Source organism: Halichoeres trimaculatus, unplaced genomic scaffold (assembly GCF_033239565.1).
Source record: "Halichoeres trimaculatus isolate MK-OKI-2021-1 unplaced genomic scaffold, fHalTri1.1 fHalTri1_scaffold_7, whole genome shotgun sequence".
NCBI classification, from domain to species: domain Eukaryota; kingdom Metazoa; phylum Chordata; class Actinopteri; order Labriformes; family Labridae; genus Halichoeres; species Halichoeres trimaculatus.
In genome coordinates this window covers 37,393,535-37,418,276 of record NW_027437185.1, presented here as the reverse complement: position 1 = coordinate 37,418,276, position 24,742 = coordinate 37,393,535, and the positions used below count along the sequence as shown (strand labels likewise).

Sequence of the window (24,742 nt, the reverse complement as noted above, 5' to 3'; positions counted from 1 at the left end):
TTTCCACGTGAAGCCAAATTTCTGTGCCACATACCTCCAAATTGCGCAATTTACGCCTTACGCGCGGTGCGTAATTACGCACGAACACGACAGGATAAATATGAAAGCAGGGGTCACCGTTAGCTGAATGTTCCTGCAAACTTTCTTTAAAGCTAAAAGGTGCTGGTGTGTTTTTTATTTCCACGGCCATCAACTCTCCCTTTCTCACAGCACACACCAGCAGAGGGAAACAGATGCATAAACATTTCAGGGCATCGTCCTCCTCCGCGGCAGCAGCAGCAGCAGCAGCAGACTCCTCCTCCTCCCCACGTCCAATTAGTTATTATGGTCCGGCCCTTTAAGACGCAGCAGCGGGTCAGCAAGTAGTGTAGTGTTTCTCTAATTGAACTTCGCCCAATCAACAATAACTCGTTAGCAGTCGCTTTCTTCTTCTTGCTGCTCGGGACAGCTTTTTTCTCCTCGCAGGGATTCTCCCTCTCCAGTCTGCTGCTGGTTAAAGATCTACATGGAGCTTGGCAGAGGAACTGCGGCTCTCTGAGGGGAATACAGTCCGGCTGCCTTCACAGCTACGCCCGGAGCATGGTTATTTTGGAGGAAAGCTCTGCGGAGAGCTAAGTTGCGGCATTCGGCTCTGGGTGTCCAAATCTAGAGAGGGGGTCTTCGAGCAGCAGAGGAAACACTCGTGGACGCGTGAGAACTGCCTCTTGAATGAAATAACCAACTTTTGTGGAAGCAGCGACTCTTCAGGACTGCGATGACCTCCAGTAAAGACATGAAGGCAGGTTCTGTGTTACAGTCCAGCGGCGAGGAGAGGAGGCGAGCTCCTCTAGACCAGCTCCCACCGCCGGCCAACTCCAACAAGCCTCTGACGCCGTTCAGCATCGAGGATATCCTCAACAAACCGTCCGTGAAGAAGTCTGTGGCCAGTATCTGTCCGCCCAGAGTGCTGGAGAAAGTGACGGGCTCCAACTCGGCGAGGAACGGGATCACCACTCCCTCGTCGCCGCTGTGCGCGCTGGAGGAGCTGGCCAGCAAAACGTTCAAGGGGCTGGAAGTCAGCGTGATCCAGGCGGCAGAAGGTACGAAATCACTCACTCAAACACTTTCTTCTTTTTCAGACAGAATCAAAAATTAGAAAGATGTCACTGAGAGAAAACACTCCTCAGACTCTCTGCTCAGATTAGAGCTAGCTGCGTTTGTTTTTGACGTGAAATGTGGAAACAGCAGGAGAGGAATGCGTAAAACAGAAGAGGAGAAATGAAACAAAGTGACGCCACAGCTCGAAATGTGAAATTACTCACGATCAGGATCAGGGGCGCGTAAAAACTTGCTAATGCGGATTAACTCCTGCGTGCTGTCAGAGAAATCCATCGGCCATGATGGCCTACACATGCAGGGCGAGGGGCACCAACATGGAGAGACTGACAGAGCAACTTTAACGCCTCACACGCGTTTCTGCTGTGGTGCTGGAATAATAATCTGAGGTTAATCCAGATTGAATTTAAGTCAGGGAACAAAAGTGGGAAATTAAGACTCATTTGTTTTGTTTTGGCGGCTGTGTTTTTATCTGTCAGTGCAGACAGCTTGTGTTTGGTTTATCAGACAGATCTTTACACGTGTTAATGAGTTTGTTTTGGGATTAAATCAGGATTACACTCTGAAATAAAAAGGGTAAACAAAGCTGCAGATTAGGCCTGTTACGCAGCGCCATGTGTTGCTGCAGTGGTTTGGACTAGAAGTGACCCATGTGGCTGGTTTCATGCGTCTTTCTATGTTTTTCCTCTTCCACCTCAAGGTCGTGAGCACGTCAACTCCTTCGGGCAGAGACAGACGTCGAAGAAGAGGAGAAAGTCGCGGACGGCCTTCACGAACCACCAGATTTACGAGCTGGAGAAGAGGTTCCTGTACCAGAAATATCTCTCCCCGGCTGACAGAGACCAGATCGCGCAGCAGCTGGGGCTCTCCAACGCGCAGGTCATCACCTGGTTCCAAAACCGCAGGGCCAAACTCAAGCGGGACCTGGAGGAGATGAAAGCGGACGTGGAGTCCCTGAAGAAGATCACCCCGCAGACCCTGCAGAAGCTGGTCACCATGGAGAACATTGAGGACCCGCAGCAGGTTGGGGAGCCCGAGGCTAGATCGCCAAGTATCTCCCCGACCTCCCAAGGACACCGGGCCTTCCCACAGTCCCCCTCGTCCTCCAGAGACCAAACCACAGATGAGTTCTCGGAGGACGATGAGGAAATCGAGGTGGACGATTGAGAGTCATTTGGCCTGTGGTTTTCACAAGCAGCAGCAGCGAGAAGGTTCTTGAAAAGGGGGCATTTTTCTTCCCAAACTTTTGCACGGATACCACCAGAGGAAACGGAGAATTCATCCATAAAAAGACATCTCAAGAATTTCTTCTCCTCCTTCTCTTTTTTTTCTCCTCCGTTTTAATTTATTACCCGGACTTGTAAAGCTCTCCAAGTCTGTCGTTTCAGTTTCACCACAGTATTTGAGGAATATCCGGTTTCCCTGCAGACAGACCTGACTCTGATGGTACTGTGAGACTGAAAACTGTAAACTTTTGAATTTTTCACGCTCGTTTTTTTTTTTTTCTTGAAGGAAAGTTGTGCAATTCTTTTAGTTTGACAGTTGTTCGCATTCTCGGGATCTGCCAAATATTTAAATGAGCTCCTCCAGAGGGTGGTGGTGGTGGTGGTGGTGGAGGTGTCCGTGCATCCCTCTCTTCCTCCTCCATGCAGTGTAAAATGATTTCTTTCTGTTGTTTTGAGGAAGGAGTGTTTCTGCGAGCATGCAGGGCCCTGGTCTCAGCGCACAGGAGGCATCAAACTCTCACACGCCCTGACTTCTGTACATAAATACACCAAACATCCTATGCGATAATTTTATTGTAACATTCTATTTAATCAGCATCTATGTAAATAAAGGTTATATGATATTTCAAGACGCTTCCGGCGCGGTGATTGTGCAGAAAATGACAAAACACGGGAGGAAGAGGAGAAAATTTAAGGTGATTTTTGTCTGTTTTATTCTGAGAGATCAGGGGAAAAGATCAAATCCATCCTCCTCTGCTTGGTTAACTGTTGCCCCCTTTGAATAATTGACCCCTGCTTTCAGCCCCTCAAGTGCCACGGCTTCAATTAGCAGCCGTGCGCCGCCTTTCTTCCCATTCTCTGCCCGGGCTTTGAATGCGTCTTGTCACAAGAAGGTCCCGGTCTGGCCGCGGTGTTAAGGAAAAGCTTGCTCCCTCCCCTGCGCCATATGTTTTCTTGCTGCTTCCATGAATCGTCTTTAACACAACTTAGCCGACATGATTGATTAGCCGAACCCGCCTTCGCTTCACAGAAAACAGCTCCGAGCGAGCGGCGCGCAATAATGGCACGCATCTGCCAGCCCTAACCCGGGTTTGTTTAGCAGGAGAGAAGAGTCTCCCCATGAATAGCAAATGTGTTAGTGTGAGGGAACTAATGAATAAACCTCAATGGGAGGCGGTGGAAATGCGACGTGCTGCTGCTGCTGCTGCTGGATGACCATTTGCAACTGTTTTGTGACGAGGCCGTGTGTGTGTGAGAGTGTGAAGTGTGTGTTAAATGTTTAGTGAGGAGGGAGCAGAGTGTTATCTTGGTTAATAAGTGCTAAAATGTTTTTATTTTCCTAAACTAAAACATGCAAGACTGCTGCGTTAGTGCGCACTGTAAAATAAAGGACACGGAGTTTTATTTCGTTACATTTTTACGCACAAACGCGCAAATTATGTCCTAGAAGCTACAGTAAAAATAAATGATCTTCTTTAAATTTCCTCTGCACGACAGCATCGATGAAGCCATTTTTTATTTTGTTATTATATATTTCACTTATTCGTTTGACACTGCTTTATATCAAAGTCCACCTCTTAAAACAACACCTTAATTCTTAAACCTAATTTATATTTTTGAATTGAGCGTAAAAAATGAAATTGAATTAAATTAAAAATGAAATTAAAAATAAATAAATGAAAAATAAAAAGTTTATAAATAAAAAAACATTGAAATAATAATTATAAAAAATACGTATTCCATATCGGTTTGTTTTTAATTTTTGGATATGATTTGATTTTTTTGACACTGTCAAAGTTCACCTCTTAAACCATCACCTTTATTCCTAAACCTAATTTATAATTATTGTTTTTAAATTAAGCTTAAAAAATAAATAGAAATAAAACAAAAAATAATAAATAATAATAAATAAAAAAAAATAAATGAATAAAAAATAAATAAATAAAAATACATGAATATAAAAAAAGACATATTCCAAATCAATTTGATTTATTTTTTGGTCATGATTTTTTTTTAACACTGTTATATATCAAAGTTCACCTCTTAAACCAATAACACCTTAATTCCTAAACCTAGTTTATAATTATTTTATCAGAATGGAGCATAAAAAAAAATCGAAATAAAATTATATTGAAAATAAATGAACAAAAAATAAGAAATAAATAATTAAAAAAAATAAAAACACATTTAAATAAAAAAAGACATATTCCAAATCGATTTGATTTATTTTTTTGACACTGTTTTATATCAAAGTTCACCTCTTAAACCAATAACACCTAAATTCCTGAACCTAATTTATTATTAAATTGAGCGTTAAAAATAGAAATCAAATCAAATATTTTAAAAGTAAAAAATAAAATAAAAATAATAAGAAATAAATATATGGAAAAATAAAATAAATTGATAAAAAATAAAAAAAGACATATTCCAAATTGATTTGATTTATGTTTAGGAATTTCTTCTCCATGATCGGTGAAAAGCGGTAAAAACAGATGAAATAAAGACATCACAGCGCAGCCACCTTCTGTCGAAGAATTACAATTTAAAAAAAAAAAGGAAAAAACGAAGATTTAAAGGATTTTGGAGAGGAAACCTAAAGGGGATTATGAGAACAGATTTTCTTTTTTTTATGGTGTCTTTAGAAACGGAGCAGGCTTGCGCGCACAATGGGACTAATGGTGTGGAATCGTGGAGGTTGAAAAGTCAAGTAGGCCTCTTATTGTGGAGCCACTCTGCGCTGGCAGCAGGGACAAACATGGAGGATAGAGCTTTAAATAAAAGTCAGAGGAGGAAGATTCAGACTGAAAATGTTTGGGACTGGGTTAGGGAAGAGAAAAATAATAAGAAATAATTTTAATATCTGCACAAACACACTGTCAGGTTTTAGTTTTTGGTTATTTTCTTTTTTTAGATTATTTTAAACAAAATTCTATGATCCTGATTTTGATCATTAGTTTTTGAAGAGTGAAAAAACCGTCTTTCCAAAATAATCAGTGTTATTTCTCTGTGTGGTTGTGTGGATGTTTATTCCTCCTCGGTGTTAGACTCAGACTCTCAGCGGATCAGAGGTGAAAACCTTTCGTCTGAGGCCTGAAACACTCTTTTAGCCCAAAGGTCAGGTCATCAGGGAGTTATTGTTTCTTCATCATTTGAGGCCCTGAGGGGACGAACAGGAGGCGTGTAAAGGTGGCTGGGGGAACATGCATAATGCATCAGTGTGTGTGTGTGAGTGTGTGAGAGTGTGTGTGTGTCAGAATGCTGCTGGCTTGTGTGCAGGTGTTCAGGTGGTTTATTATGACCCATAATTTAAAGACGCAGCCACAGGCTCAGTTTGGATCGTCTGAGGGTTTGGGGTTTAATCCAGGACGGTGTGGAGGTCACAGGAGGAATATTTAGATTATTTTTAAGAGTTAATTTTAACAAAAATCTGCAGAGTTGCTTTATCCAGGTTTCTGACCCCAGCTCCTCTTTCATATGAAACTCTAACTTCCTGTTCAGCTTCTGACCTTTAAGGCCCATAAACCCCAGGCGTTGTTATCAGTCTTTGTGCTCCAGTTGAATAAAATCAGACACCGTAGATGATCCTCAACGTGGAGCTGGCTATCTCCTGAGAAATTTCTCTCCTGGTTTGGATGTCTCGGCTGCAGCAGACAGAGAAGAGAGACAGTCTGAGTCAGGTTATCAGAGTCTGAACCTCCACTCTGCACAGGCTCATCAAGGCCTCCTGCTGAAAACAGCACCAAGTGCGCCACCTGGTGACTACACTCGGCATGAAACAGAGCTCTGAGCAGAGATAGACCTCTGTGAGCTCAGACAGAGAGGTTTGAGGTTTGGGTCCTGGTCAGGACTCCTCAGCAGACTGCAGAAAAACCACGGCACGCTTTTCATACGAGGCTCTGAACAGAGCCATAAAACACCAGCGCAGTCCGCGTGTCACATAAACATTTACAGACCAGGAGGGGAGCCAGTTGGCCTGAGCTGCTTTTACATGTTGTGGTGTTTAAAGGAGCAGTCCGTGTGTTGGTTTAACGTGAGGCTGAGCTCATTTAGAGGAAGGTTACAGAAAAAAAAATAATATATCCATCTGTTTGGGATCAGAAAACCTAACAAATAAAACCTCACACTTCCTCCTGATTTCTCAACAAGAGAGCACAAAGCCACAGGAAAGCTAAAACGCTACGTCCCTAGGTGAGGAAGCAGGGTCTGAAGGGGCCTCGGCTCCAATGGGAAACCAGATCAATCCCACTTTCTGCCGACCTGGTACCAATTTCTGGTACTTTTGTGCGTTTATGTGGTAAAAAATATTAATTTGTTTAAAAATGAAACCTCAATTTTTCCAATTTAACATATTTTTTTTCTCAATATATAAACTTGCAATGCTGCGTTCATGTCCTGCGTGGAAAATCTCCTACTCTCCCTCTCCCTCACAGTCACAAGGATGCGTTTAGGGACCTAAACATGGCACCGTTTGATTTTATGTTAATCGGTACTAGAGATAGACCGATATGTATTTTTTGGGGACCGATATGATACTGATTATTAGTCGGTAAGAAGGCTGATAACTGATATCGATACCGATATTCATTTGCAGTAAAAGTGAAAATATTGGCGTCAAAAATTTTGAACACAAACTCCAACACTCAACTTCATTCAAATGCCTTCAAGTATATGTTTATCAAACAGCTCCCAGGCTCAGCAGCATGTTTTATAAAGATAAATGGAAAAAGAAAAAAAAAAAGAAAAAAAAAGAAAAAGCTAAAGTTTTCTACTGTAAATAAAGTTTTTCAAAGTTTCAATGCAACTGCAATGAAACTGGAAACAACTGAGTGTGTGCTGCCTTTTACAGGCATGTAAAGCAGCTGCGTTAATTTTCTGTTTGCTTTTATATTACTGATTTTAAATGACCATTCAGGGCTTCCGTAGTGTAGACAGGGAGAAACTCTGTGCAGAGAAGCATCAGAGCACAAACAACACAGTTTTGTGGGTTTCGTATCGGCTGTCGGATTTAAAAAGGCAGACGCCGATATGCCCCAAAATGCCAAATATCAGCCCCGATAATCGGTGCAAGTGAAATCTTGTCAAGTATTTTTGTCTTATTTTAAATCAATATTGTCTTTTCTTTTACTCGATATGAGCCAAATCAAATCAACCAATCCAGAAAAATGTCTTGTTTCAAGTTATTTAAAGACTAAATGAGGTCTGATTTTCCAGTAACAAGTTAAATAAAATTTGCCAATGGAGCAAGAAAAATTTGCTTGAAATCAGAATAATGCTTCAATACAAGAAACTTTTCTCTTCTTCACATTGGCAGATTTTTCATCGACTTGTTACAGCAATTCAGACCTCATTTTGTCTTTAAATAACTTGAAATAAAACATTTTTCTGGACAGGTCAGGTGAATGTGTCTTATATTAAGTATAACAAGACAACTTTCTCCTGAAAATGAGACAAAAACACTTCTAAATATTTCAGTTTTTTCTACTGTACTCAGTATTACAGTCAGAATTAGGTAAGTACTGTTAAAAGTGCTTAATTCAACAAGCAACGTACTCTTTTAAGAAGGGCCTGAAAACCTTTCTTTTTAAAAAAGCTTTCCCTGGAGGCATCTTACCTGTTTGTAACCTTGTTGTTGTTTTTAACCTTTTTTTACTGTCGCACTTTGAGATCACTTTGATGAAAAGTGCTTTACAAATAAAATGTATTATTATCATTATTATTATTATTATTAATTCTGTACCCATCCTCAAATGATAAGGAATTTAAAAAAGCAAATCCTGCAGCTGAAAGGTGCAGGATTAGCTTTTTTGAAAGGTTAAAAGACGAACATTTTAGCTTCAGTTAAGCAAATAATGCCTCAACTGCAAAGTGTGTGTAAAGTAAATGTTGAAAATAAGTGGTTATTTTTAATTTGGAAAAAGTACTAGACTAAAAAAAAAACACTATACAGGAAAAAAAAAGTCACCGGAAAAGATTAAAGTGATAAATCTTCCACATGTGGCTGTTTAAAGTTATTTTCTTTTTGAAGTTTGAGAATTTCCCCTCGTTTACTTCTAGGACCACTCTTACGCTGCAAAAAACTCAAATCTTATCAAGTGTTTTTGTCTTTTTCCACGTAAAAATAGTCTTATTATACTTGTCAGAGTGACATTCAACTTATCAGTCAAGAAAAATGAGGTTTCAAGATGTTTTTCTCCAAGAAACTTTTCTCTTGTTCCATTTGCAGATTTTTTTTTTCATGTTACAGAAATTCAGACCTCATTTTTGTCTTTAAATAACTTGAAACAAGACATTTTTCTGGACTGCTCAGGTGAATGTGGCTCAGATTAAGTCTAAAAAGACATTTTCGGCTGAAAATAAGACAAAAAGATTTCAGTTTTTTGCAGTAAGATGTGATTTCCTCACTCAGTTTTTGACACATTAACAATAAGCTGAGAAACGAGCGAACGTCCGAGGCCCTGAGTATCTCTTGGATTACAGTTTGCTGAATTATAAAAATGGACAGAGCATGACAAAGCTGTAAATCTGCCCGGAGCAGGCTGAGCGTCTGTGAGAGACGAGCACAAGTGAAGATCTGTGCCAAGAGACGAGTGAGGACGCAGAATGAGATTCATGTTACACGGTGGAGAAAAGAGGCTCTTAAAGAAAGGAGCAGAGCGTGGAGCTGCAGAGACGGTGTGAGGAGATGAAAAGAGAGCCTCCAAAAACAACCAGAAACACTAAATCTACCAGAGGGAAACCGAGGATGGAGCTGGGATATCTCAGCAACGGGCCCCAGAAGAGCAGAGTGTGAGCTAAACACAGGAGGAAATTCCTCCGCTGCATCCTGCTGCAGCGTGAAGCGATGATTTATCCTCCAGTAAGACAATAACCCCAAAGATGAGCCAGAGCTGACAGGTACGGCCTCGAAACCAGAGCAGACGGCCAAGCCAGGGTCCAGTCTGGACTTTAAAAATGATCGTTTCTCACAATCCCAGAGAAACTTTGACGGAGTGAGCCGGTCTGAGGAGGAACGGAGGAAAAATGCAGCATCCAGAGACACAAAGCTGCTCAGAAACATGAGATTAAAACCAACGCAGACAGACTTTAACCAAGAGAAAGAAACGTGTTAAAGAAACGTTTCAGCCTTTGCAGAAAGTTAAAGTTGGGGTGAAAAGCTCAGGATTTTAAACATGTAAATATGACATTAAAGAAGGTATCAAAAAGTTTTAGAAATAAAAAAAGTGTCAGAAACTTTCACACAATCCAAACTGTTAATTTTCAAATTTCAAATTTATTTTCAAAAATACAAAACAAGGAAAATAAGTTTATGTACACAAACACTATTAAAATAGAATATGTATGGTACAAAATATGTACAGCTGTCCCCCGAGTAAAAACCATCCCTATCTGCTCCTTTTGTCCTTGATGGTGTAGTGAAGAACTAACGGCTGAGCCTGAGGACAAAACAGATTGAAATGTGACTTTAAAGACGTGCACATGAACATAAATAATGTTATTTTAAGAGTTTATACATTAATTCAAACACATTCAGCTCTGAAACCGTAAAAACTGAAGGTCAGAGCTCTCCTTTAGCTGGACTGTAATGATCTGCGTGGAAAGAGTCTGTAGCCGTGTGCAGGAATGTGTGACATGTGTTGGTGTGAGCCAACAGTGGCTGTACTGTACCTTGCCAAACCAGTGTGAGAGCCATAACCGCTTCATGGTCATGTGATCAGGAAGTGACTCGTTATTGAACAACATCTGGACCTACGGGGGGACCACACAAACAGATTTGATCAACATTAGGAACATGTGCGCGGTCCATTAGCTCTTTGAGTTAGCGTGGCTAATCCACAGTTATGAAAACACTTTTTATAAAAACGACAAACTGAACTGGATCCACAGAGAGACCGCAGACTGGGAGCCAGACCCTCAGCGGGAGAAACGAGAGGAGGAAACATCAGGTTGGTTTATTATCATCACTAACAAACTCTTTCAGGTTTCAGATTAATCCATGAGAAAAGGATCAAAGAAAGAGTAAAAACACTTCCTGTTTTTAGTTTAACATTGTCGATTATACCCACGATTCTTTCTATCAAACCACAGATCACTAACACTATTCAGTAATGTATTTGCAGCGATAGAATAAGCTACATGTAAACTTTCCAAACATTTTGTAAACTTTGAGAAAATGTTGACTCTGAGGCAGTGGTGTGCCCACAGGGGGGGCAGGGGTGGTCTTCCCCCTCGTGGTCTATTGGTTGAAGTGCCACAGTGTCTTCGTGGTTGGCAAACCCACTTAACTGCCCTCTGAGGTGGTTAAAATATGATAAACAGCTCTCAAGTGGCAAAAATGATTTTTATTTTCAAGAAAAAAACATAAAATCATCTGAGAATTGATCTAATGGCACAAAACTAAATTGGGCGAGAGTGTTGGAAAAAAAATGCTAATGCTATTGGTGCAAGAGTTCCCAGTTTGCTGCTATGCCATTTCAGTGATATAGCAAACATTTACAATTGTTGTTAAATTATTCTGCAAACCCCCAAGTAGGGATGGGAATTGAAAAGATTTTATCAATACAAACGCTGTTAACAATCCTGCTATTCCATCCAATTCTTTAACGATTCCAGCACATTTTGCACGGGGGCAAATGCTCTGATTTTCACTGATTTTCAGCGGCAATAATGCCAAACATACATCCCAATACACTACTTCTGCAAGTTGCTGGTGTTTCCACTTTCTTAAGGCTGTGCATTAGGTGTAATTAAAATTAAGCTACAATGCTGACACTTCTGAACCGTGTCAATTGAATGGAATTGATAAGGGATTTAATTATCTTTTTTTTTTTAAACCATTTATTTTCATTGTCATTTTAATTTACAAAAAAGGATAATAATAATAATAATAATAATAATAATAATAATAATAATAATAATAACAATAATAATAATAAAAAACAATAAATAAAAGAGAAAATAAATGAAAAAAATAAAATAAATACATTTAAAAAAAGAAGAAAAATATATATAAAATAAAATAAAATGAAATAAAAAGAAAAAGAAAAAGAAGAAATTAAGTTTCTAGGGGGATATCAATCTTTGAGTTCACAGAACCATCGCCACCAAAGTCAGTTTTTTTTTAATAACCATTCAAATCCAAAATAGTTCTTTAGAGGAAGCCAGTCTTCAACAAAAATGTCCAGTGTTCTGTCCAGTACATGATGGAAATGTCAACAATTCTCAACTGGAATTGGTTTTTGATTCCCATCCCACCCCCCCAAGCTATGGTTTGAAGACCCCACATTGAGAAAAATTGTATTAGATCATTACCTAGGAACAAGTTTGCTGAATATGAACATTTCACCAAACTGTATTTGGGTTATGCATAGGCTGCCTGTATAAAGAAATCACAGAAAATTGGAGAGGAGAAATTTTGTAAAATAATCTGAAATTGAAAAAAATCTGGATCCTGCGATATAATCAGGAGACTGCTCAGCTAAACTTAGAAAAACTGCGCTTGGACGGTCTGCATTTTCGGTCAGAGCTGTACAGGCCTCAGTGTTTTTAAAGGTAATCTGCAATTATGGCCCCAGGTAAACAGTCATGTGATCATTGATTTAAATCCTCTAAATGCATCGAACTACAGTCAATGAAATGTCTTTTTAAATGTTTTTTTTTTTTAAGTTGAGTATGTTTTATTTAAAGTGCTAGTTATGGAGTCAAAATAGGGCCAATAACATCACACACAAAATGACGTCTCACGAGCCTGAGAGCTGTCAATCAAAGAGCAGCACAAGCGAGTGGAAGCTGCGTCTCGCGTGCGTGTACTGTGTGCACCGCGAACGCAGAAACAACCCTTGAGCAAGCAAAGCTTCTTCTCCGGGAGTGAGAGCAGAACCTCTTGAGCTCGCGGGTTTCAAATCAGCGCGCAGTAGTCAAATACAGCGCGTGTGAAATCATGTACACCACTCGTGAGATTATTCTGTGTGTGGTATTATTGTCCCTATTTTGGCTCCACGCAAGTTTGCTTGTTTATGTTTTTTTTTACATCTTCCTGCTGAGGGACCATAGATAAAAATTAGCTCCATAGCTAACGCTAGCTTGACAGTTTTCTTTGTTTTGCATGGTCCCTGTTGAATAAACTAATACAATAAATAAATAAATGCTCCTCCATATCGCCCCCTGGTGGAGAACATGTTCCTTGGTCAGAAGCAGTTTGCTGATGTTTACGCAGCAGGTATGGGTACCAGTACTCAACAATACCAATTTTTTGGTACTTTTTTGGGCTCATGTGGTATAAAATATTAATTTGTTTAATAATAAAGTTTTCTTTCCACTTTAATAATTCGGTACCCATCCCTATGTAACACTGTAGAAAATTGACCACTGATCACCTGGGATCAGAGACACCTGAGGGACAGGTGAGCTTCGATGTCATGTCATCTCGGGTTTGAGCTCAATGAGACGGATTTTACAGAAATTACCAAAAGAAGAAGTTAAATACAGAACTGAATTTTTAATTCACAGTTAATAAATATGTCAGTGAGATTAGACTGTGAGAGGTCAGATTTTAATCTCAGGGTGTGTGAATTAACTTTGATTAAACTGTACCTGGTGTTTTTCCACGTTTAACCGATGACAGAGAACTTTCCGTAGGTGTCTGACTTCTGCTCGCACCGAACAGCGAACAAACTTCTGCTGCAGAGGGAACAACATGAACGTCAACTTATACACTTTAAAGAAGCAAAACAATACAAGAAAGTTAGTGCATCACTTAATTTAGTATTTAATGATCTAACCATTGTTTAAATAAATAAATTCAACAAGTAGACACAGAGTTCAGCCTGTTCCTGTCCCAGTTTGATTCCCAGAGGAGGGAAATGTTTCCCGTCCTCTCTGGTAAATTTCTCGCTCCAAAACCACAAACTTAACTTCCATTTCCCTCCTGGATAAAGTCTGACACAGCGAGTCGTTAAACACTGCTGCTGCGTTCCCACCTCTGTAAAAACTGTGGATTATGATGAACTCGCAGCACACGGAGAACAGCACGCACCAAAGGTTACGGGTCTAATTCAGACCCCGAGCGCGGCGCGGACTGAGCGTGCTTGGCAGACGGATCACACGTAGCGTCCCGTTTGACAGGATCACACAGAGGTTTGGAGAGACAGAGCTGCTGATCCAGAGTCGTCAGGAATTGAACCGATAAAACCGCGCGATCCCATTACGTCAGGTAACTTTAGACACAACAATAAACAACATTTTAGATTTAGAAAAGGGGTCAAAGAGGCGTTTGAGTTCACGATGGTGTCCTTTCATGAACAGCAGACATCTGATCACTCATCCTCGAATGACTTCCTGCATTATTTTTCAGATTTTTCCTTTGATTTTGTTTTTTCACAGATGATTCAAAGTTTAGACGACAGACGCTTTAGGATAAAATCAAACATCTTCACCAGCTGGAGCATTTTAAAACTTCTTCCCACTTTCAAACTGGGAGAAAATCAAAGCATAAGCAGCTCAAAGACTTCATTTAAACCCAGAAATAGATGAAACACAGTTTATCACATGTATCTGTGTAACAACACTGCCCTCTGGTGGCCGACCATAGCATGTGCAGCATGTTCAGCTCTGCTTAAAACTGCTTCAACTTTGAGACTCTACAGCTTCCACAGACTTCCACCTACAGACTTCATTCTTGCGTTAAAATGTTCCCACATCTCTCCATGATTTTTTCATGTCTTTAGCTTTCTGTTACCTTCTACAGTTATTAAGATATCATGGTTTAAGCAGCACTAGGAATACAGCAGTTTCAGAGTCTTACTGTGTGTTCACACCAAAAGAGGCAAGACAGACAAAAGCGGCAAGCGCCAGCGTCCTGAGCGTCTAAAGCGTCACCAGATGAGAAGTTGAGCCTCGGTCAACTTTATGGTAATTAGCTGTGATGCAGTTCAGCGGCAAACGGTGGCAACCAATCAGAGGAGAGATGTCCTTTGACCAAGCTGGCCCTAAGGAACAACGCATGTAACTTTGGTTCCTAGCTCCTCATGGAAACAGAAAAGCTCATAAACTGTGTTCAGGCTCATCCTGTTCTTTTTAATGTCCGCCTTTTTAGCTACCGCGACCAACAACAAAAAATTGTGTGGTGGAGGAGGTGGATTGTTCTGGTGAGTTAAAAAATGTGCAGTAACAGCAGAAAATAGCAAAGTGAAGTGTAGTCTGTGGCAAAGACGTAGCCTAGCCTAGCATGCTAGCATTTCTTGCTTCATCTGAATGAGAAGACACCAGGGCCAGCTAACTTTTTCCAGCAACGATCCGAGGTTTACGCCGGGGGTGCAGGTTTCTTTATTACCAAACAATCTCTGCTGGATCCTTCTGGATCCTTCTGGATGGCTTCATACCGGACTGTGTGCCGGGATCTGAACAGACACTTGCCTGTTTTTGGCGACCTTTTTTCTTCCTTGAGGATTTATCTTTCGTTTCTTGTGGATCAACGTTGTTTTGTGATACAGACTTAAGAGGACCAGAAAAACAGGATTAAAGGAGCGTTTAAAATAGTGTGAAGAAGGACAGCTTGTATTTTTTTGTTAGTTTGGAACTTTTTCATGATTTTGGTTTTATGAACATTGGGATTATTGTTTTATTTTGGTTGTGATTTATTTTGGAAAGGGGAATACGCACAGGCTGCGCAGGGGTTTGATTTATTGATTAAAAGATTAACATCGAGTCCGGCTCCTGGGTATTTCTCTTTAGGATTATAGAACACACACAGAATTTTAGTATATTTCAAACTGTAAAAGTTTGATGTTGTGGATAAATCAATATTATCTCCTTTGTAAACTGCTTCCTGCCTCTCAATCCGCTCGTCACTGATCAGACGGTGATTTTATTATCTTCATGCCTTTAACTGAAGTTGACCAAAAGCAAACAGCTGCTGCTGTGAAGAAGTCGCTGTGCAGCTCCTTTAAATGACAAGCGCCATTTTACTCTGACGTCAGTCACGTGACGAGCGGCCAAAGCGGCTAAAACATTTAGCCGCTTTTGCCGCTGTCTGCTGTCTCTGGCGTGCTTGCCGCTTTTGCCTCTTTTGGTGTGAACGCACAGTTACAGCGTGTCACGAGACCAGTTAGAGCGCGCAGCACTGACGGATTCCGCCTGAATTTTTTTTGCTAAAAACACTCATAACGTCCTCATACTTCATTGTACACACATGGTTTGTACATGAAAACGTAGCTACAGCCCTCTTCTTTCAAACAAACCCCATTTTCTAACTCAACAGATGGACAGTTTTTGCTCAGACGGCTTCAGACCGACAGGAGTACGAGGGAATCGTCTGTCTGCCAGACAAGGAGAAGTCTGCGTTGGCCCATGATTCTCGTCTCTGTACCCCGTTTGTAACTCGTTCATTTTTCACAGAACGTGCATAAAAACACATATTTGTGTTCCTCAGAGTCTTCCGCCACCCATAGTGTTTTTACATTTTTCACAGCCATCAATGTTTTTGCGCAACAACTGCGTTTTTTTACGGCTTACAGATTCTGCTCGTCGTGCAGCATCTCCTCACTTTCTTGCAAAACAAGAACACGTGGAAAGGCAAATGTTTTTGCAGCTCTGTGCAATATTATTTCACATTTTCTCATTCTTAGCTCTATCTAACAACTTAATGCAATTTTTCTTTTACATAATGTGCATTTTCAGCTGTCGTGCACTGCTTTTGTGCATGTAATTTCACAGTTTTGCATTGCTGTATTAGGTGTCGGCATTTCAACGCATTTTCTGCAAAGAAATGCACCTTTCTAGTTTTTATTTAAGCTGCTTTTCAGGTGATCTTTGTTCACATTAGTCAAAGGTTTGTCCGACACAACCCCACGTCTCTTAACTCACACACACTCACACACACACACTCTGATAAATGAGCCCATCAGGGGGATTCAGTCACAGAGGGAAACCCCGTTAATATCTGACAAGGCGGCACTTTTTGCAGCTTGGTGGGTTTGAAATTAGTTTGTAAGCTACTTTTAAACCCATGTAAGAGCTGATTGGTGCAAAAACTGTGAGAATAAAAACACCAAGAAAGAGAAAAGCATAAAAATACGACATTTATCTGCATCTAAATCAAAGAAATGAGACGTCAAACAGCCAGATTTTCCCACATAATTTGTCCAACAGTCTTTAACCGTTCAGAGCTGAATAAAAAGCTGTAAATGTGATGAATTTGTTGGACATAATGACACTGCTGTGATCTTTTTGTCTTTTTCCAAAGCGTCAGCACTAATTATCAAACTCTGACTCAACAGCTTCGCCATCAAACCTCAAGTTTTGCCTCAATGTTTAAGAAAAAACCACACCTCATTTCTCCCTAATCCCCCGTCTTTGAGAAACTACCAGTTTGGTTTTGAAGTTAGAAATGATTTTATGTCTCAGTGGTCAACCTCTCCCACTTATCCGCGTCTCTTTGTTAGTGTGAGGCAGCCAGAGTAACCAGCTCGCAGCGCTGCTTTCTGCTGGAGCTGCAGATGTCACCGTGCCATGTTTTCTCTGAGCAGTCTGGTCAGAAAATGACTCATGACGGCTTCGAGTATTTGCTCCAAGAGACGTGTTTCTAATGTTTGTGCAGACCTGAGAGCTGGGAGGCTCAGACTTTCTTTAGATTCAGTGATAAACACAGACAGATTATGAGTATGCGTCACTTACCTGGAGCGTAAATTTCGTCTTGTCTTTCCCAGAGAGCGACGAACTGTGAAGACGGACAAAGCAGTTTAACTTCTCCAGCTTCCCAGACATAAAAAAACACAACCCACATGTGATAAACTCACCTTAGTCTTTCTAAACAGAGTGAAACTTGTTCATCGTATCGGTAAAAATGAGCCTTTGAATGGTCAAAGCTTGTGTATGGTAAACCTGTAGCATCGGGGACAGCGTCTGTTAGGAGGAAAAGTTAGGACAGAGTTAGATTCAGACAAACTTTTATCAGCTGCAGCGACAAAAAAAAGAAAAAAAATCATTTCATTTGTATACATTTTTGCATTCTGATGTCTTAAATTAAAATCACATGGTATTTTCTCAATATCACTGTTTGATCAATGACAGTTTATAATTTCAATGATGTTTTTTGCTTTCAAATTCAACTCTCTGTCACTCTTTCGGTGTGGAGGGCATGGTTTTAAGGTAAAGGCTGGGTTGGCATGATTTGCTTATCATTTGCATATTAATGGTAAATACAGCAGCACTCTGCTGGACCGGTTTTACAGGACTCTGGAGGCCCTCTGAAGCTGCCTTTTCACCGGGTAGTCCAGTTCGGTTCAGTACAGTTTGGCACGGTTTAGTACAGTTAAGCCTGATCCTGATCCTGTTTTCACAGCAAACTGTTTCCTCTCGTGGTAGGCGGCGTGAAAGCTGGATGCTGAAAGCTGCAGCTGTTAAACAACAGCATGACGCTGTAGCAGTGTGACACAGTTTACCCGCTAATAAATCCAACAAAGAAGAAAAACGCGACACAGTAAACAAAGTGCACAGATGAAGACATGCAGCATTTCGTCCTCTCTGTGATTGTCATGTAGCTCTTTGATACAAAGAACAATCAAACTTTGTTTCAGAGAAGTCTGTGAGCCGCCAGGAGAAATGCAGCCGCTGTCGGGGTAAGTGATGATTCTTTTGACCAATCAACGGTCTGCAGTGTTGTAGCTCCACCTTCTGAGAGCGGATCGGTTCAGTCTGGCTCCCATACGAAAGGGTCCCAAAAAGTGGGACGGCTCGTCTCGGTCATTTGGAGATCTGTCCCGGGATAAGTCAGTGGAAACGCCACAAAATGTGTGCCGTACCGAGACGAACCGAACCGGTCTGCTTGGTGGAAACACAGCTTTAGACATCCACAAGTTCATCTGAAGCACCAAAAACCACCAATTATGTAAATGATTTAATAATCCTCCGTATGTGCAGTTTGTTTTGGAGTTTCTGTTTCCTCCTGCTGATTTGACTGCGCTGAAGATTGATGCTGATTAATATTTTGAGTTAGTACATTTAGGATGGCCTGTCAGCAATGACGTTGGCCTCAAAAAAAAAAAAATCACAGAGCTTAACTCTTTCTTAGCCACAGTTATTAGCTAGATAAAGAGCGAACACTGACTAGCTTGTTATAAAAAATTTTAATTAAATTTAGTCCATCTGCCTTCTTGATGAATAACACCAGAATAACAGATAAACTCCTGGTTTTGGAGCTCCAGGTGAACTGTAGGTGTCACACCATTAAAGGTCTCGTAGTTCTGTGGGGGTTCAGCAGAGTGCTGTGTTATTCGACAAGAATATGCAAATAATATGCAAATTACATCATCCTAAACCTTCTCCCCAAACCCTCCCCTCCACGCCAAGAGAGTGACAGGAAGTTGAAACTAAAGAGTGACAGTAAGCAACAGAAGAAAGTGTGATCAAAAAAGAAACACATAATTGAAATTACAGACTTATTGTCCAAACAGTGATATCAGAAACATAAAATATGGTTTTAATATAAAAAAATAGGAATGCAAAAATTGAAAAAATAAACTATTTAACATTTGATGAACTTTTCTACTTCAGCAAAACATTATCAATACCATTTCCTGTTTTGATGCCATTAGATTTTTATACAATTATACATGTTTTCAATGCCAATTTTTTTTTTTTTTCATTTCCAGGATATGTTTTTCCTTCCCAAATTTTTTTTCAATACCAAACACTGAAGTCATTGTTTTAGCTTGGTACTACTTGTGCTCCTGTCTTCTCAGTATCCTCTCTAACTCCACAGATTTGTACACACAGATTGGACTGAGAGGTTGATGAAACGATGCCCTACCATCTCCAGAGGGTTGGATGACTCTCTCTAATCCCCGCGATTGATAAAATTCTTTTATTCTTTTGTCTTCGCCTGGATAATTAGATCAAATTAGATTAGATTATTTCAATATGCTGAGAACAGGAGGTAGAAACTGAAACACCGTAGCTCCAAAATAAAAACAGTCTTGTTGGAAGGTCACCATGAAGACAGCTTTTTACGTACTTTCTTGTAGTCCAGGCACCAGTTTGTAGACGATATCCTGCATCACTCGATCCAGTTTGAGGTTGAGTAAAGGCTGCGTTTCGTGGATTTTAATGTTGCACATCGGGCAATATTTGCTTGTTTGTAGGTATTTAACTATACAGCTTTTACAGACTGTTGAAGAAAGAAAACAAATCAAATCCATCACGTCATTATATCTATCATTTCATATCTTTGGATTTTTTTTTCTAAGTTAAACTTACACGTGTGCAAACACTCTGTAATTGTTGTGGCGTCTATGAAGTAACCTGCACACAGGTAGCAGACGATGTGTTCATTCAGGTCCTTGATCTTCAACTTCACCTCCTCCTTTGAAAAAAGACAAAGGTGTTTATCTGTAGACGTGCGCACTCATCTCTTCAATGATCAATCAGTTATTGATTAGCAGCAACCTTAAACACCATGGCTCAGAAGCACAGATAAAAAATCTCTGACTTATTAAATTACATTCCCCATGGACGCCCACTTTCCACTGACACATTCAGGCTCAAATCACTGTGGAAAATCTATGTATTCAGGCAAACTTTTAATGTGTGACTGAGATTTTGTAGTTGAGATCTGCCCAAGGGGGCAGCAATAAAATAAAACAAAAATACGATCAAAGTCAGTTTTTTGACACATAAAAAGAAATCAGAAGAAAACTGACTTGACAGCAGACCAATGAGCAACACACTAAACAACAATTTTGGTGCAACAATCATGGAAAATGAGACTTATAATTGTAGAAATGTATAAATTGTAGAAGCCCTGACCTTTGAACGATGTATGGGAAAGAAATATTTTTTTTTAAAAGTACGGTTTCTAATTAAAAGTGACTAAACTGGCAACCATGATTAAGTTGAAGGTACATGTCAAGTATTTACTGACTCCTCCTATACAGAATAAGGATGTCTCTTATTATAATTATCATTCTAAGTGTTAATAAGCTAAACTGTTTGTGCAGACGCAGGCCTGTCACGATTATCAATAAATCGATTAACCCAATGATAAATAAAAACGTCCCCGGTAAGTTTGCCAGCCTGGATAAACTGACACGTGCTGCATGCTTGTTTTCCTCCTCTCTTTGGACCAAAGAGGCTGAATGAGAAGATGGCTCACTACGTCTATCTTTCCTAACATCAGGGTGCATAGGTTCTGTAGCGGATTTAGCGGATTTATAGCGGAGTGAGCATCTGTCAAAAATGCGATCTTTTGCGACGGGGCTGCTCGTGCGTACACACGGAGAGAGCTGAAGCAGCGTCCTGAGGGGTAAGGAGGAAACACACGCTAATATAAGTGATGGCACCAAAGATACGGTTCTTAAGCCGCCTGCCACAGTCCCAGTGTGGGAATATTTAGTTTTTTATCAGAATGAACAAAGTGTGAGCTCATGAACACCAACCAGCTGATATGTGGCATTTGTTTGAAAATAGTGGCGACGAAGAAGAAGAAGGGGAGGTGCAGCGGAGCCTTGTTCTTTGACAATCCGCTCTTACTGAGGCTTTTGGTCTGCAAAGTAAATAGAAATAAAAGCTCCAAATGGTGGCGCTCAAAGACAGATACATTACCAAAGAAATGCAGCCCTTCAATACGGTTGAAAGCCAGAAATGTTAAAAATGTTTGACAGACAGTACGGATTGACTGGGGAAAAGTACATGTTACAAACAATTCAGGAACTGTATAAACTCCCTTTTATTTAGGCTATAGTTTTTATTGTTGTTTTTGTTTTGGAGTTTCTTTTTTTCTTTAGAGACAGGGTCTATGTTTTATTGTTTTTGATTAGTATTAATTATTTTCATTGACATAGTTTTTTCTAAAAGAGAGTCCATTTCATTTTCATTGTTTTTTTTCTCTGTCTTGTTTGTTAAATTTATTATATTTTTTGTTTAATTTATTTTATTTAAAAGACCCTGACCTTTTAATTACAGTTAAATACTCTTAAGAAATTAAAGTTTCTGGCTTTTGATATGATGTACTCACTTTATTATCCCATTTATCATAATTACATCAATGAAAAAATGGGAAAAAAAATCAAAAAAATATTGACAATAATATCGTTTATCTGCGATAATATTTTGGAAAATTATCGTATAGCAAAATTTGTTATCGTGACAGGCCTATACAGGTGTCACATTTGACTCTAAAAACTAAAAGGCTTAAGAGTCAGGAAGGATAAGCAACAAATGTGTCAAATTAACACTAAACCATATCATTAGCTAATTAATATGAATTAGTGCTTAGACTCAAAGAGTGGACTTGAGGTAGCTTTTTCCACCGAAACACCGGTGTAACACAGTCTAACGTCCACGGACCATCTGTGCGTTTGAAGCTCAAGCGTGTGTTCAAAATGTGGTTCTTGAATCTGTGAAGGGAAACTGTTACCAAATAACTTTATTGATACAACTAAACAACACGGTGACAACTGGTCCTGAACAGAAACAGGCGGCAGTTCCAAACACACTGCTGTGACTCCAATATGCGCACGAAGGGAAGAAGGAAAACGCTTAACGGAACCACTTCACTCAAACATCACTGGAACTACAACTCCCATTCAGGAAAAATGACAAACACAGTTTAACGTTTGACCTGAGAAGGGTCAAAAAGCAGTTTGTTGATGTTTTTCCTCCACGCTGCTCCGCTGAAGAAGAACAACACAGGTCGTCTCCCCCATCCGCGCATGCTCACACACGGCTCTCTCGCAGCGCTCGTGCATTGCTCTCCCTCTCCCGTGGAGACGACAACCATCTCCCGCCAATTCGTGCGTTTATCTCCTCTCTGCTGCGGTTTAACCCGAAGTCTGCTTCCACCACAGTGTCAGGGAAGTAGAAGAACGTGCCCACTCACCTCGTTCCGCAGTGGGTCCAGTTTGTACACCGACTGGAGCTGATTTCGGAGCCGCATCGCTATGGCCATCGGACCTTGTTCCGCCATCTTTGGGAATTATGCTTACTTCCGGGTAAACCGGAACTTATATTAGTGAAAGCAAAGGGGGCGGTAAGTACGAAATAAAAAACAAGGGAAAAAATGAAAATAACAGAAATCTTTTGAATCATGTCAGGCCGCCTTAATATCAGTCAAAATTTAAAAAAATATATATTTATTTTTAACTTTTATTTTTTTCTTGGGCTCTATGCCAGATATAGACCGGAAATAGACGTACCAGAACGACTCAAATTTAAAAGTCTGAAAGTCTATACCCTAATCCTTGATCACCCCTGAATCAGCTAATATTTAGCTTTAACAGCTGTTTGTGTCTGCACACATGGACATGGACTGCAAACCTGTTTAAAAGTGAGTGTTTTTTTTCTGTGTTGGACAACATTAGAGCACATACAGCGACAAAACAAGTGTTTATCCGTTTATGTTGTGTCCTGCTCTGAAGCACAATCAGGTGAAATAATTATACTTACAAAAAATCTAGTTAAAAGTGCCTCTCATAAATATACAAAGTATAAATCCCTAGCTTAAACTGTGAGATGTGACAAGTATCTTCATAGAGACCTCAGTGATGTGTTAAAAGTAGGCTTATACTGAATATAAGATGTTTTTTCTCACTAAAAGTAGATCACAAGGCCTAAATTGAGTGGTAAGTTGGTATAGTTGCCTTCAGATACTGGATAAATGGTTGAAACAGAATAAAAAAATATATATATTTTTTTATATTGAATGTCTGAAATAGCCAAAATTAAAGGTTATAAATTACAGTTTGACAAAATAGAGTAAAAAGCTAGAGAAAAATTATGCTAGACCTAAATCAAGACAGACTAACTAGTAATTAAAAGGAAGATCGTCCTATTACCTTTCAAATGGCCTACAGTAACCTGTCGAAAAAACAATGTAGAGGATGTAATATGACATAATTTATCCTTAAGTTTTATTAATTTGCAGGTTATCATTTTTATTTTCTGCTTTTTTTTTTTTTTTACTGTGGAGTCGTGTTTTAGGATCACATCACAGTAAGATCTGAAGTTTTAAAAGTGACATGCATGTCAAAAAAGAAGTGAGTGCAGAGTTTACTCATAAGGGCTTCTTTACTCATTAATGCCTTCTTCAGGTCTTAATTTAGTTAATTTAAAGGAGAAGCAAAGCAGCGTTATGATTTGCAGTGTCTCCCCCTTTTGTTTATTTATTTTCTCTTGGCAATAGAGGGCGCTGTAGGAGCACTCTTCAACCGCCTTTTGCACCCTGCTCAAATTGATGGCCCATCATGTTCAACAGACAGTTATTTTTAGATAATATTATGAAGCAAGTGTAACAACTTGTCTTTTGCACCATGTGCACACATTTAGCCCTAAGTTTTAAACCAGTATCCACTTCACGCCTTTATATATTTTGATATTTTTGTGTGATCTTGCATGCATCCTAACCAATCTATGAAAACTGTTGAGTCTGAAGAATAGTCTGCAACATTGCATGTGTATATCTTTAGTAAGATGAAGACATGTAATCAAAATCTTCTTTTAAGATAGAATAAAACTGAAAATGTTGCTAAGACAGAAACACACCTTCAGGTGTTTCAGGCTTTAATAAGAAGTGTGAGAAAAACAGTTTTCAGCCACAATCCTCAGCAGCAGACAGACCACAGTGGATCTTGTAACATGAACCGAGCCACATCCTGACACATACAGAGCTCGGGCATCAGGGAGGGTGGGCTGCTCCTGCTGCTGCACGCAATCCCATAAGCTCGGGTAATTATGTCAGACACCTTGATGGGAATCTCCTAAAAGCTTACCTGCAATCAGGCACCAAAATAAAACACATAAATACACATTTTTACGTGAGATTTTCTTTTATTTGTGATTCTTAAGTGAGTTGATCAGAACTGTAAAAGCAAAGAGAGGTAAACAATGGAGGTTAAACTACAAATTAGGCAAAAAACAAATTAATACACAGCAAAAGCATGTCAGAACACTTAATTAGACTTTCCTAAAAACGCTTATGGGAGAAGGACTCCCACGAGCGTTTGTTTCATTTGGACAGACGAGCTAAACTGGCTTTAATTGGCTTGATGCGTCTAATCTTTGCAGCAGTAAGTCTTTCACTTGGAGGAGCTCTTGTGACTGGAGTGTCTGAACCCCCCACACTGTTTGGGTTTGAATGAGTACTTCTCTCCCCTCCATGAACAACAACCATCGAGGGCCTCTTGAGAAAAAGAACTGAACCATTGGCTCAGTGGCCACCAGTAAAGACGGCGGTGGTTTGTCCTGGACGGCTCCCAGACCAGCGTTTAAATATGTGTGTGTGAATATGAAGTGGGGTGTTGAAGTGAAAGAAACAGTGTGTGGGCTCCGCAAACATTTCCCTCGATGATCATGTGGCTTTTGTATTTGGGAGGATAACACTGAAATCAACAGTTTGCATTGTGTTGAGCTGTATTTAAGGTATTTATTCAGGT

General features: G+C 39.9%; 2 protein-coding genes across 4 annotated transcripts; one reads left to right on the top strand and one right to left on the bottom strand.

The window, feature by feature from the left end:
• The first annotated feature begins 366 nt into the window (after positions 1-366).
• lbx2 (ladybird homeobox 2) lies at positions 367-2,869 on the top strand. The gene is made up of 2 exons (XM_074674450.1): positions 367-1,079; positions 1,796-2,869. The coding sequence occupies exons 1-2, from the start codon at positions 755-757 to the stop codon at positions 2,260-2,262; spliced, it is 792 nt and encodes a 263-aa protein (XP_074530551.1). The 5' UTR covers positions 367-754; the 3' UTR covers positions 2,263-2,869.
• Positions 2,870-9,632: 6,763 nt separating this feature from the next.
• On the bottom strand, positions 9,633-22,298 carry pcgf1 (polycomb group ring finger 1). Of its 3 annotated transcripts, none has more exons than XM_074674347.1 (9): positions 22,192-22,298; positions 19,572-19,677; positions 19,330-19,482; positions 19,126-19,197; positions 17,114-17,219; positions 16,992-17,034; positions 12,912-12,998; positions 9,987-10,067; positions 9,633-9,754 (listed from the first exon to the last, which is right to left on the bottom strand). In XM_074674347.1, exons 1-9 carry the CDS (start codon positions 22,276-22,278, stop codon positions 9,704-9,706), a joined length of 786 nt encoding a protein of 261 aa, XP_074530448.1. In that variant the 5' UTR covers positions 22,279-22,298; the 3' UTR covers positions 9,633-9,703. The 3 variants fall into 3 exon arrangements, with proteins under 3 accessions (XP_074530448.1, XP_074530451.1, XP_074530449.1); XM_074674350.1 differs by having other exon boundaries at positions 12,912-12,995; XM_074674348.1 differs by having other exon boundaries at positions 19,572-19,674.
• Positions 22,299-24,742: the final 2,444 nt, after the last annotated feature.